At 43.3% G+C, this 13,667-nt stretch overlaps 1 protein-coding gene across 1 annotated transcript in view; it reads right to left on the reverse strand.

Annotated features, from left to right (window-relative positions):
* CNTNAP5 (contactin associated protein family member 5) overlaps positions 1-13,667 on the reverse strand; it is a 414,335-nt gene that overhangs the window by 198,141 nt on the left and 202,527 nt on the right. Inside the window, exons 5-6 of the mRNA XM_084643956.1 lie at positions 11,300-11,503; positions 7,329-7,513 (exon numbers count right to left, since the gene is read on the reverse strand). Coding sequence (XP_084500082.1) covers positions 7,329-7,513; positions 11,300-11,503 — 389 coding nt within the window. The remainder of the gene's footprint in view (positions 1-7,328; positions 7,514-11,299; positions 11,504-13,667) is intronic.

Genomic DNA, 13,667 nt, shown 5'->3' on the forward strand with positions numbered 1-13,667 from the left:
AAACAAAACAACAAAAAAGAAAAAGCTCTTTTAGATAAAATACCCCCCTATGTTGCTTTAGAGATACCTGAGTAGAGGAGATAATTAATAGAGTAGAGGAGTATTAGCATTAGGTTGCTGAGGGTTACATTAGGCAAAAAACTCAGACCGAGAGCGCTGCAGTGCCTGAGTATCTAGGAGCAGTTACCAAAAGCCATGGATTGATTTATAACTTATCTAAGGCTATATCTATACTACAGGGATGTGACAGGGTGGGTCGTTCCTGTGCTTAAAGTAGGTCCAGCTCCCCTGTCCTCGAGCGGGTCCTCCTAGTTGAGCCAATGAAGGAGGCAGGGCTGCTCCTGGGCTATAAAGGGTCAGAGGGAGTTTCAGTGAGGGCAGCCCTAGGAAGGGACGCTACAGAGTGAAGCTGCCAGGAGAGAGGGTCTCCTGCAGTGGTCTCTGAGGAAGGGAGTGGGGGCTGGGTTAGAAGGCCTGGAGGAACATCTTGTTTTTTCTTGAGGCGAAGACATGGAAGGTAGGCCAAGCGTTGCATCTTCTCCAATTGTGCAGCAGGCAGCAGACCCTGTTCCAGAGGATTCAGCAGCACAACGATGGCACTTTTGCTGTGTCGGCAGAACTCCACGGCATAGACGCAGACTTCGGAATGGGTTTTTCATCACTGGAGAAACATCACTTCACCAAGCAATGGGAGCTAGGTTGACGGAAGCAGTGTTCTGTCGACCTAGCTGCATCTAAACCGGGGGATTAGGTGGGCATAGCTCCAGTGCACAGTGGTGTCGATTTTTGACATCCCTGACTGCCATAGCTACGTTGACCTAACTTTTAAGTGTAAACTAGGCCTAAGTTTGAAAGGAAATGCTGTTCTCAAGGAAGCAATACATGTAATTGACATGTTAGCAGGGATCTGTCATCTGTTAATGGTGGACACACACACTTGAATGTAGGGTGGAATGTTTTAAGGCCTGGTCTATACTTACAGGTTAGGCGGACGTATCTACAGCACTCAGCATCATAGCTAAAACCGATCTAGCCACTGGTGCAGACCTGGCTAGTCGATGGGAGAATTTTTCTGTTGACCTACCTACCGCCACTCAGGGATGTGAATTAACTACACTGATGCGGTAGTTAGCATCTAAGCTATGGTGCTACAGAAGCCGAGCTACAGCACTGCGGCTGTGCCTCTTGGCACACGTAGTACGGATATGGTCTTCGTTTGAGATTTTCAAAGGAGTCTAGGGGAATAAGGTGCCCAGAATCCTTGGATACATAACTCCCTTTGGCTCTTAGGAAAATCCCAACCCAAACCTCTGGCTAATTTTCAAAGCCTTGTGGCTAATTTTTAAGTGGGGACACCCCTTAAGGCTTTGTCTACTCTGTGCTGACCCATTTTCAGTGAAATTCCCACTGCTACTACCAGCACCAGCAGCAATGGAAATATGATAGCGTAGATAAGGCTTCTGCAGCCACAAGCGTTTATACGTCTGTGTCTTGTATACCCATAGCACCGCACTGGCTGGAGCGAGAGCTTGGTCATTGTGCCACGTCTACATTCAACCTCCACAGGCATATCTACAGCATGTGGAGATGTAGCCGAGCTACCTCTGACCTAGCTAGCATTGAACAACAGTAGCGAAGCCACTCAAGTAGCTGCAACCTCTGCTGCCATGGCTTCACTAGGTCAAAATTAGTTCAGATACACAGGCTGCGGTCTAATTGCTGTACACACGTAGCCTACATGACAGTGGTACGAATTTCAGTGGCCACTGGAGCCGTGTCTATACTAGTGAGTTCAGCAGTGCTCCCAAGGCTGGGGTGTACCAGTCGTTGCAACTGTGGGATTTTCGGGGGGAGTGGTATTAAAAAAAAAAAAGCCAGGTTAGACTAGGCATAAAAGTAAATGGAAGATGGATAAAACCTTGAGCACTGCTTTGTAAATCATAGAATATCAGGGTTGGAAGGGACCTCAGGAGGTCATCTTGTCCAACCCCCTGCTCAAAGCAGGACCAATTCCCAACTAAATCATCCCAGCCAGGGCTTTGTCAAGCCTGACCTTAAAAATGAGGGTGATTTCATCATCAAGAAAAATGATTCTCAGCTACAAAAAGCATTGCTGTTGCATAACCCTCCACGCCAATAACAAACTTGCAAGTGATGCAGAGTTGAAAACTATTTCACTTTTTATTTTATTCATCAACTTGAGCCTTGGTTGTATTGATTGATAATTACACCAGGCAATAAAAAGTGAAATAGTTTTCAACTCTGCATCACTTGCAAGTTTGTCATTGGCGTGAAGGGTTATGCAACAGCAATGCTTTTTGTCGCTGAGAATCATTTTTCTTGATGAAATCACTTGAAATCACCCTCATTTTTCTTTCATTTTCTGTTCTTTTAAGTCTCCTGCTTAAGAATTTTCTACAAAAAGCAGAAATCAATATCAATTACAGTGCTGAATTATTAAGACAACATATCTCCTTAGTGATCAGTAATAATTTTAATTACCAAACTCATGGTTGTATTACATTTAGCGAGGCCTTTAATCCCCTAAATTTGCTGAAAAAAACCTTCCATTAGATTGCATTGTCTTCAGCTTCACAATCCAGCCTACATTTTCCTTTTCTTAAAGTGCATTTCTTAACTCCAAGTTATAACCACTTACCATACCTGTTTTCATCTCCTAGTATGGAGGGTCCTACATGGTTCAAATGCTTTCAGAAATTAATCTTGTTCCTACCACCCCTAGTAGTGGTTTATCCAAACAATGTTTTGTTCTTTTAGTCTTTCCTCATAAGTCATTCCCACACACTCTGCTACTCATTTTTGCTGGTTTTCTCTAAATCCCCTCTCCGTCACACACACATTTCAAAGAATGATAATTACTTACACTTAGTCTACAAGGATCTGAAAGCACCTTGCAAAGACAATTAGACTTTTACATTGTTTAAATTAAATTGTTTAAAGAAATTTTTAAAAAAAAACATTGTGTATGGTGTTTTTCATCAATTCTGAAAAAAATATCTGGAAAATTTCAGAAAATAAAATGTTCACAAAGTTTTTCACAAAAATAATAATTATTTCTTTTTAAAAAGGGCCATTTTACACTTAAAAAAACTTTTGTTCAAAAATTGTCACCCAATTCTAGCCATGATTCTCTGCTTCAAGCACCTCCTCAGTCCCACTGTTGTAAAGCATATAAGAAATCAACAAATTGATGAAAGCTTGAGGAGCAGGATGGTGAAGACTCATAGCTAGATCTCCAGAAGTTCGGAGGACATACAAATTCCTCGCTCTGAAATTCGACAGGGCCACGTGCAATGCTCAAGGTGCTAAAGGAGCACTCAAGGAAGACTAACATTTGCGGAGAAGCTAAATGAATTCTGTGCATCATCTTTAAGGCGGAGGATGCCAGGGGGATTCCCACACCTGAGCCATTCTTTTAGGTGACAAATCTGAGAAACTGTCCCAGATTGAGGCATCAATAGAGAAAGTTTTGGAAGAAACTGATAAATTAAAAATTGGTAAGTCACCAGGACCAGATGGCATTAATTCAAGAGTTCTGAAGGAACTCAAATGTGAAATTACAGAACTACTAACTGAGGTATGTAACCTATTGCTTAAATCAGCCTCTGTACCAAATGACTGAAGGATAGCTAATGTAATGCCAATTTTTAAAAAAAGATTCCAGAGGCAATCCTAGAAAGTACAGGCCAGTAAACCTAACTTCAGTACCAGGCAAAATGGTTGAAACTATAGTAAAGACCAGAATTATCAGAAACAAAGATGAACATGGTATATTGGGAAACAGTCAATACAGCTTTTGTAAAGGGAAATCATGCCTCAGCAATCTATTAGAATTATTTGAGGGAGTCAGCAAGCATGTGAACAAAGGTGATCCAGTTGATAAAGTGCATCTTGACTTTCAGAAAGCCTTTGACAAGGTCCCCCACCAAAGGCTCTTAAGTGAAGTAAGTAGGCATGAGATAAGTGGGAAGGTTCTCACATGGATCAGTAACTGGTTAAAAGACAGGAAACAAAGGGTAGGAATAAATGGTCAGTTTTCAGATTAGAGAGAGGAAAATGGTGGGGTCCCCAAGGATCCGTACTGGGACCTGTGCTGCTTAACATATTCATAAATGAAGTGGAAAAGGCAGTGAACAGTGAGGTGGAAAAATTGCAGATGAAAAAAAATTACTCAAGATAGCTAAGTGCAAAGCTGCCTGCAAAAAGTTATAAAGGGATCTCACAAAACTGGGTGCTAGGGAAACAAAATGGCAGATGAAATGCCAATGTGAATAAGTGCAAAGTAATGCATATTGAAAAACATAATCCCGTCTATGCATACAAAATGATGGGGTCTAAATTAGCTGTTACACTCAAGAAAGATCTAGCCGATATTGTAGATAATTCTCTGAAAACATCCACTTAATGAGTTAGGAACCATTAGGAAAGGGGTAGACAATAAGACAGAAAATATCATAATGTCACTATATAATCCATGGTACATCCACACCTTCAACAGTGCCTGCAGTTCCGGTCACCTCATTTTAAAAAAGGTATATTAAAATTGGAAAAGGTGCAGAGAAGGACAAGAAAAATTATCAGGGGTATGAGACACCTTCCATATGAGGAGAGATTAAAAAGACTGGGACTGTTCACCTTAGAAAAGAGATTATTAAAGAAGGATATGATAAAAGTCTATAAAACCATGAGTTATGTGGAGAAAGTGAATAGGGAAGCATCATTCACTCTTTCACATAACACAAGAAGCAGGGGGCACACGATGAAATTAATAGGCATCAGGTTTAAAACAAAAAAAGGAAGTACTTGTTCACAAAATGCACAGTCAGTGTGGGAATCTCATTGCCAAGGGATGATGTGAAGGCCAAAAGTATAACTGGGTTCCAAAAAAAATTAGATAAATTCATGGAGGATAGGTCCATCAACGGCTATTAGCCAGGATAGTCAAAGACGTAACTCCATGCTCCGGATGTCCCTAAATATCTGCATAGATGTTGGGACTGGACAATAGGTGATGGATCATTTAATAATGGCCTTGTTTTCTTGATTCTCTCTGAAGCATCTGGCACTTGCCACTGTCAGAAAACAGAATACCGGGCAAGATGGACCATTGGTTTGCCCCAGTATGGCCATTCTTATGAACCACCAGTTTCTGCAGGAGTCTCTTGACACTACCGCAATATAAATCTCAACAAAGTCAATGAAAGCTGTAGGATCTTAACAGTTTTAAGAATCAGACCAATATTTTATCTATTTATAACTTTTTTTAAAGTGTATTGTGTATCTAAAACTTTGTATTCATTTGACTGGGTCCCTCTTCCCACTAGCTGTCATATGTCACTTGTCTTCTTAGATCTTAAGCTCTTTGAAGCACAGAACTTGTATTTGTATATGTTTGTACCACACATAACAAAACGAGACCCTGCTCCTGACTGGGGTCTCTGAGTGTGACTGGAATATTAAATATTAATATATAATAATGCAACATCATTTACAAAGAAGCATGGATTTGATTAGGATCTGTTGCTAAATTAATCTACTTGTGAGTTTCCCAAAAGTAGATCGTGTCCCATCTTTCACAGAGTAGAAGAATCCAAATCTTTTTGTAATCTCTTAGAACACGTACAATGCTGTTCTGAGGTTCTAAACAGAAATGCAGGCCTTGCTGTTATTGCCATGGCTTAAATCACTACAGCAGAATACCAGAACATTTATTTTTATTAGGAATAAGCCAGAAAGCTGCAATGACACCAAAGTACATCTCAAGAGCTGGCCCATCCATACTTGAGAGCTACCTGCAATCTAAGCAACCATGGCAATATGTTGCTGGTTCACCAGTTTGCTAGTAATGAGACCATCAGAATTAACCTGAAAGTCTCCTTTTCCTGAACAAAATCCCAAGGCATATCCTAATGGGAATGAAAGAACACACCGCCATCTATGCTGTTCTTATGTCAACTTCCCAAACAGCTACATCACCACCAAAGATAAGGGCATGAGACCAGTGGACGAAATCCTGGCCCCACTGAAGTCAACGGCAAAACTACCGTCAACGCTAAAGGAGTCAGGATTTTACCTGGTAAAATATGAACTTTGAGACAGGATTTAATGAAAGCAGTGACACTGGCATCTGGCTGGGTGCAGGAGAATTATTAATTAGTGCCAGTGAGCACAAATGTCTCTCTTCCTCTCTGCACCAGGCAATGACAGAAAGGGAAGGAGCATCTAACAATTTGGCTAGAACATTGGGGTAACTGACAAATGGAAACCCTGAGGCGCTAGGCACCTGCATGTGCATAAGTGCTGCTGTTAAGCCATCTGGTTTCTGCACTCAGGACACGCTGGGAGTGGATCCTTTAAAGAGAAAAGAATCCGAAGTGCAGACAAGAAGACTTTGATTGCACAACAGTGAGCGATGCCAGCGTAGTACATTCAAATAAGGATGACGGCTCTGGCTGTGCAAACACAACACCATGCTCTGCACGGTCCTGGAACTTGCTCATCAGGAATAGCATGATGAAAAGGAACACAGGAAACACTCAAGTGGGGGTGGGAAATGGGAGCATTGTGGTTATAATCAGGAAATAGCTAAACATACACTTGATGAGACAACAGTTCTAAAAGGCTTTGCATGCACTTTTCAGAGAGTACAGGGCTGACCCGAGGAGCGGGGAGGGTGAAATACACCTCCCCTTGCCGGCCTGGCCTCTGAACCAGGTTTCCTGCTGGGGAGGATTTTTCTCCCTCGTTCAGCTCAAGGAAGCACTGGTGAAGTAGGGATCACCTATACCACTCCTCCCTAGAGGGAAGAGGCTTTCTAGTCACCTTTCATCTCTGTGCTGGAGGCAGCTGCATTCTGGCTGGGCTATGTAGGGATGAGTTAAGGACAGGACCATGTTCTCTCTACCGTGGCCACCAGAGCTACTCATGTGCATGGCGAGTGTGTGACACAACCATTAAAACAGTTGTAGAGTTGCCATTGCAGCACACACTCCCTCTGAATCCGCGGGAATTCCTCCTCAGGATTCTGCCGCAGCACGACCTTTCCAGCGTGGAAGGCTGTGCCTTCTGAGTCCCAAACGAGCACGTGGGCTGACGTACATTCCAACTCTGCTTGCCCAGAGACGGGCCATGTCCCTAGAGCATCAGACACACAGAGGAAGTGCCATGACTCAGGCTGGTTAACCACGAAAGGAGTTTTAGGGGAGAAGGGAAACAGGTTAGAGAGAGATCCCTACTGCTGACAAAACTGAACATTCGCCGAGCTCATACCGGTCTCCAAAGATATAACCCCAAAAGACTCAACACACCTCATAATCAATGTCCAGGTGGTCCGAATCCCCCTTGGTTCGGAAATGCTGAGTGTGCTTGTCCACCGTGAAGTTCACTTGCTTGTTGAATCGCTCGATGAGAACCGAATGCCAGTGCTGATCGTCCAGGAGGCTGCCCAGGGTGACTGACGTGTGGCTGGTACTGAAACGCAGCTTGGAATCTCCTGCAGGGGCAGACGCAGACAGAGGACACTGTAGCGAGCCCTGGACTTCTGAACGGAAGCATTAAGGCTTCTGCGTCTGTGTGATACTAACGAGATATCTAGTGTCCTGCCCCAAGAGAAACAGGGCCCAGGGTCAAGCTGGCTTGGATTCTTTGGGGACAGTCTCTTCTTCGGCTGCCCCAATGCCCTGGTCAGGGATACGGAGGGGGATTTTCCCAGGTTGCTGCATAAGTCGTCATACATGGCAGCACTGCCAAACCTGTTCTGTTGCCTGTTACTCAGGTCTGAAGTGCAGCAGAGACCCTCACATTTTAAGAACGCCATCTGGCTTACACAAAAATCTGCCACCCATTAAAGGAACAGATGTAGCACAACTGTGGATTTCCACAAACATACAGTCTAATTACTCTTGACATTTCAGTCATCACTTTTTTTTCCCCCCCATTTTAACAACAAATTGTACCTAACCCTCCCTGGAGAAAACATTTTAGACCACGTGGCACTGGAAATCTAAACAAGAATAGATATTTACAGAGGGCCACTTAGTCTCCACTGCACTAGAAAAAATCTGGGATCATTCCTTTGATGTCTGTGGAGTAACTCCAGTTGCACAACAGTGCAACCGAGTTCAGAGTCCGACTCCAGTGAGAGAATAATCAGGCCCAGATCTCAAAGAGCTAAGTGCTTTTCTGTTTTCTAGCCAGGTTCCTGACTTAAGATTTCAGAGCTTCTGGTCTCTACTGTGCATTCTTTTCTTTTCTTTTCTTTTCTATTCATCAGTGGAAATGGAAGGATGCACATTTCAAAATGATTAGTCAAGCTGTGTATAAGATGAAAACCTTGGATCCAAAACTTGCCTCCCCTGACACACACACTTTGTGGTAGTCAAAATCCAGATTCAAATTTTGTGGCTCATGAAAGCTCTATTTTAGGTCCCAGAGTAAACAGACGTGATATCTCACAGCAATGCAACCAACTATGGTATCACGCTCTTATTCCTAAATTAAAAGTAGAGCTTTTTCTGAAGGGAGACGAGAAACCAACGGTGTCAGAGAATCCAGCGTTTAGAGCTTCATTCTGAAATGGATCTTTTGCATGCATATTGCACGATACGCTTACAGATAATGAATAACAGGAATATAGCATTATCAATGTGACCCTAAAAAAACAAGGAAAAAAGATTAGTTGTGTACAAAGCCAATTAATGAGTTTATGTAAAAACAAACGAAGAGCCGTGGAAAAAGTAATTATTTACCAGGTTTGTTTTAATGATTTCAGGTTGTTCTAATTGTCGGACAACTTCTGCTAACTCCTACAGACATAAGCTGAGAAGAGAAATAGATGCTGACTCATTTTACACTGGCCTTGTCTACACTAGGGAGTTTTACTAAAACTTCCCACCTTGGCTACGCAGGATTCAGCTCCACTGGTAATAACGAAAATGGGAACTGTAGCATACAAGTGGCACCACCGGCCTCCAGCATTTTACGCATCCATCTCATGCAGCCACACTATGAGCAGGGTTACACAATTGGTCCCGGTCCCACCACTGCTACCATCAGTGATCCTGATGCTGGGAAATCTGGAGCAACAGAACCTAAAGTAACCCATATTAACACAATGCCTTTGTCCCCTCTAGTGGTTTTCTGTATGGGAGCGTTAAAATACAAGCATTAGGGGTTCATGCTTTTAGATCAAGAGGGTTTGCGTTCTGTCCCCGCTGATAACACTTCCAGCAGGGGTCATCATACTAGTATGGACAACCCTTTTTTCCTGGTCCAGGAGACAGTGCGTGGAGGTTCCTACCTGATACAGAACCACACTGTTTTAATCACAAGTATTAAATTGCACTAAGCCACAACTATGACTCAATGGCTACAGGGTTAGTCACTATTATTCCATGGTTTAAATCAAATCAACCACTCACATTCTGAGCCACTGAAGTGAAGCCCTGCCAGAAAGCAGTCAGCTAAAAGAAGGAACAGATTTGCAAATACTCTCTCTGACCTATAGATGTCCCTGTGCTGAATTACTCAGGAGTTATGACTTCTGCTAAAGGAAAGGCCAAGGGTTTTGGATTTCCCCCCCAATATTGTACAGAGAGTATGTTCACTTCAGTGATCTGCCCTGTGGCATATAAAATCCAGCTGTGCGGTGCTTTAGTACCTCCTCCCACTGACATATCTATATGTGACGTACCCACTTGGGAAACGCAAACAGCTTTGTACAAAAGAAGAACTGAGCCAAACCGTCCCTCATCCCTCAAACCCAACTTGACCACACACTGATGGGACTCCATGCCTTAGCACTGCCTGGCTCTAGCCAGGCCCAGAAGCAAAAAACACCAAAATACTTCAAGAAAGGCTGTTCTCCTGCCATCTTCAGCCCTACAAAGAAATACAAGAAATCTCCCTAGAAAGCTTGCCCTGGTCAGCTTTGCAGACCAAACACCTCTGAAGAGCTTTGGAGAAGCACCTACATTTGAGGAGCGGATTCCAACTCCTGAACCCTTTGGGTACACCAGTTGCTAGTATCAGGTGCTTTTCATTTTGAGAAAGAATAGCACAGATCCACACAAGCAGTTCACATTTAAGTAACATTATTGCTAGATGAATTAGAACAAAATCAGAGATGGAATCAGAACTTCAACAGTGCCTATGCAGCAAAGCAGCCCTAAAGCCATTTTAACCTCTATAAGGAGACCCTCAAGAGGTGCAGAGTCACTGTAGTGGCTCCTAATCCAAACCTCCACACTCTCAGTGTGAGGCAGTGTGTCTTGCGTAAAAGGAGGCGTGGACAAGGCTTCCCTCATCTCCAGCAATCCTTGACTGCCAGAACATCTCCTTGGGCCCCTGGGAAGCAAAGATAAGCTACAGCAGTGCTGAGGTTGCTCTAATTTGCACCAGGAGTTCAGATTGGTAACAGGACTCAAGAGACCACAAAGGTGTCTTAAAATCACCTTAAATAAAGAAAAGAATCAAAGCCCGTGCATATTTTATTGAAAGCTTAAAAAGCAGGATGATGGGATGGAGTTTTTCCCTGCAACAGTCGGATATTTCTCAGCTTTCTAGTGCTACTGATCTGAAGCTGTTGTTTTGATGCAGGCAAATTCTGCTTTCCAGCACATGCCAACATTTTCCCTTAGGTTTCTTTTCCTTTTTCTGAACATATAGCAATGACAACACAGAGGTTAGCATGCTTCATCCAAAGAGGGGTTCTGTTCCAGGGAAAGGAAGACCCGTTTGCATCCTGAATGGAAACTACCCAGCCTAGACTTATTGCTGGAGAGAAGCCACAGAAACGGTGAGCCAAATGCTAAACAAGACTGGATGGCTACCTGCAGAGCTTCGACAGATCCCTCCTCTGAAATGATGAACTTAAAAAGGAATCATTCTCTAAACAGAGAGAGGAAATTGTAGTTGAGATTCCAACTGAATCCCCCCCGAGGCCTGATGTAGATCAAACAGGCAACAATATTTGCAGCTAGAAAAATAAAGGTAGTGTAGTACTCAGGAGATGTGGGTTCTATTTTTGGCTCTGCCACTGAGCTGCTGTGTGACTGCAGGCAAGTCACTTCACTTCTCTATTTCCCATCCCACTCATTGTCTTGTCTCTTCAGACGGCAAAACGTGTGGGGCAGGTACTGTCTTTTGCTATGTGTATGCACAGCACAGAGTACAATGGAGCCTGATCTCAGTTGGGGCTTTGGAGTGCTGCCGAAATACAAATCATGAAATGAAATGGAAAACAACTCTCATGGTAACGAACAAAAATATCAGCTCCTACCCAGGTTAATGTGCAAGGAAAGCTTCCCTTTTTGCAGCTCCAGTGTGATGTAGTCTCCGCGCTGTCCCTCTCCGTGAAATAAGACTCCATCCCCCTGCATGCTCTTGAACTTCAGGGAAACCACGTCTTTGAAGGTGCTCATCATTTTCTGATTGAATCTGTACAGGAGGGAACTTCTGCCATCAAAATCTGCTATGTCCGATTCTAAGGAGGAAAAGAAGGAAGATGAAAACATAAAGAGGTGGATTATCATTGAAGTCTCTCTTGACTTCACCGGGAGTTGGGGGCACTCAGAACGTGAGAAATATAGAAACCACCACACCATGCCACACTTAATCCACTATCCCTTTCCATCAGCTTCTCTTATTTAGGCCATCAGTCCTGTGTAATTTTTTCCCTCTTTTCGTGATTACCTTTTGTTATGTTAAGATTTTTTTCATCTGCCTGCTTTTTCATCATACCAGACACGCCACCACCACCAAAGCCATGTCCTGCCCTGTCCACTGTTTACATCCCAAGAACAGATGTAAACAAATGTAAACATTCAGAACAGCTAGCCACTGCTTCAAATGCACAGTCCCAGTTGCTGTTCCAGTTTTTCCTATCAGGGAGTAGCTGTGTTAGTCTGTATCCACAAAAACAACAAGGAGTCCGGTGGCACCTTAAAGACTAACAGATTTATTTGGGCATAAGCTTTCATGGGTAAAAAACCCACTTCTTCAGATGCATGGAGTGAAAATTACAGATGCAGGGAACATCATACATGAAGAGAAGGGAGTTATCTTACAAGTGGAGAACCAGTGTTGACAGGGCCAATTCAGTCAGGGTGGCTGTAGTCCACTCCCAATAATTGACGAGGAGGTGTCAATACCAAGAGAGGGAAAGTTGCTTTTGTAGTGAGCCAGCCACTCCCTCTCCAAGCCCAAATTAATGGTGTTAAATTTGCAACTGAATTGTAGCTCTGCAGTTTCTCTTTATAGTCTGTTTTTGAAGTTTTTTGGTTGAAGGATGGCTACTTTTAAATCTGCTACAGAACATCCAGGGAGATTGAACTGTTCTCCTACTGGCTTTTGCATGTTCCCATCCCTGATCTCTGATTTGTGTCCATTTATTTTTTTACACAGACACGGTCTGATTTGGCCAATGTACATGGCAGAGGGATATTGCCACATGAAGGCATATATCACATTAGTAGATGTGCAGGTGAATGAGTCCCTGATGGTGTGACTCATGTGGTTGGATCCACTGATGGCGTCACTAGAGTAGATATGGGGACAGAGTAGGCAATGAGGTTTGTCATAGGGATTGGTTCCTAGGTTAGTGTTTCTGTGGTGTGGTGTGTAGTTGCTCATGAGTATTTGCTACAGGTTTGGGGGCTGTCTGTAAGCGAGGACTGGCCTGCCTCCCAAGGTCTGTGAGAGTGAGGGATCATTTTCCAAGATAGGTTGTAGATCGTTGATGATGTGCTGGAGAGGTTTTCGTTGGGGGCTGTACGTGATGGCCAGTGGTGTTCTGTTTTTCCTATGTTACGAAAGACTCTATGAAGCTGTATCTATACCTTAGATGACAGGTTTCAGAGTAACAGCCATGTTAGTCTGTATTCGCAAAAAGAAAAGGAGTACTTGTGGCACCTAAGAGACTAACCAATTTATTTGAGCATGAGCTTTCGTGAGCTACAGCTCACTTCATCGGATGCATACTGTGGAAAGTGTAGAAGATCTTTTTATACACACACAAAGCATGAAAAAATACCTCCTCCCACCCCACTCTCCTGCTGGTAATAGCTTATCTAAAGTGATCACTCTCCTTACAATGTGTATGATAATCAAGTGTGTATGATAATAAAACCTATCCTGAAGGATGACCCAACACTCTCACAAATCTTGGGAGACAGGCCAGTCCTTGCCTACAGACAGCCCCCCAACCTGAAGCAAATACTCACCAGCAACCACATACCACACAACAGAACCACTAACCCAGGAACGGAGTACTTGTGGCACCTTAGAGACTAACCAATTTATTTGAGCATGAGCTTTCGTGAGCTACAGCTCACTTCATCGGATGCATACCGTGGAAACTGCAGCAGACTTTATATATACACAGAGAATATGAAACAAAACCTGGATTTGTGCTGGAAATGGCCCAACCTGATGATCACTTTAGATAAGCTATTACCAGCAGGACAGTGGGGTGGGAGGAGGTATTGGTTCATATTCTCTGTGTATATATAAAGTCTGCTGCAGTTTCCACGGTATGCATCCGATGAAGTGAGCTGTAGCTCACGAAAGCTCATGCTCAAATAAATTGGTTAGTCTCTAAGGTGCCACAAGTACTCCTTTTCTTTTTGCGTATACCTTAGATACGTCTC

This window comes from Lepidochelys olivacea (genome assembly GCF_965140295.1).
Source record: "Lepidochelys olivacea isolate rLepOli2 genome assembly, chromosome: 11".
Taxonomy (NCBI): domain Eukaryota; kingdom Metazoa; phylum Chordata; order Testudines; family Cheloniidae; genus Lepidochelys; species Lepidochelys olivacea.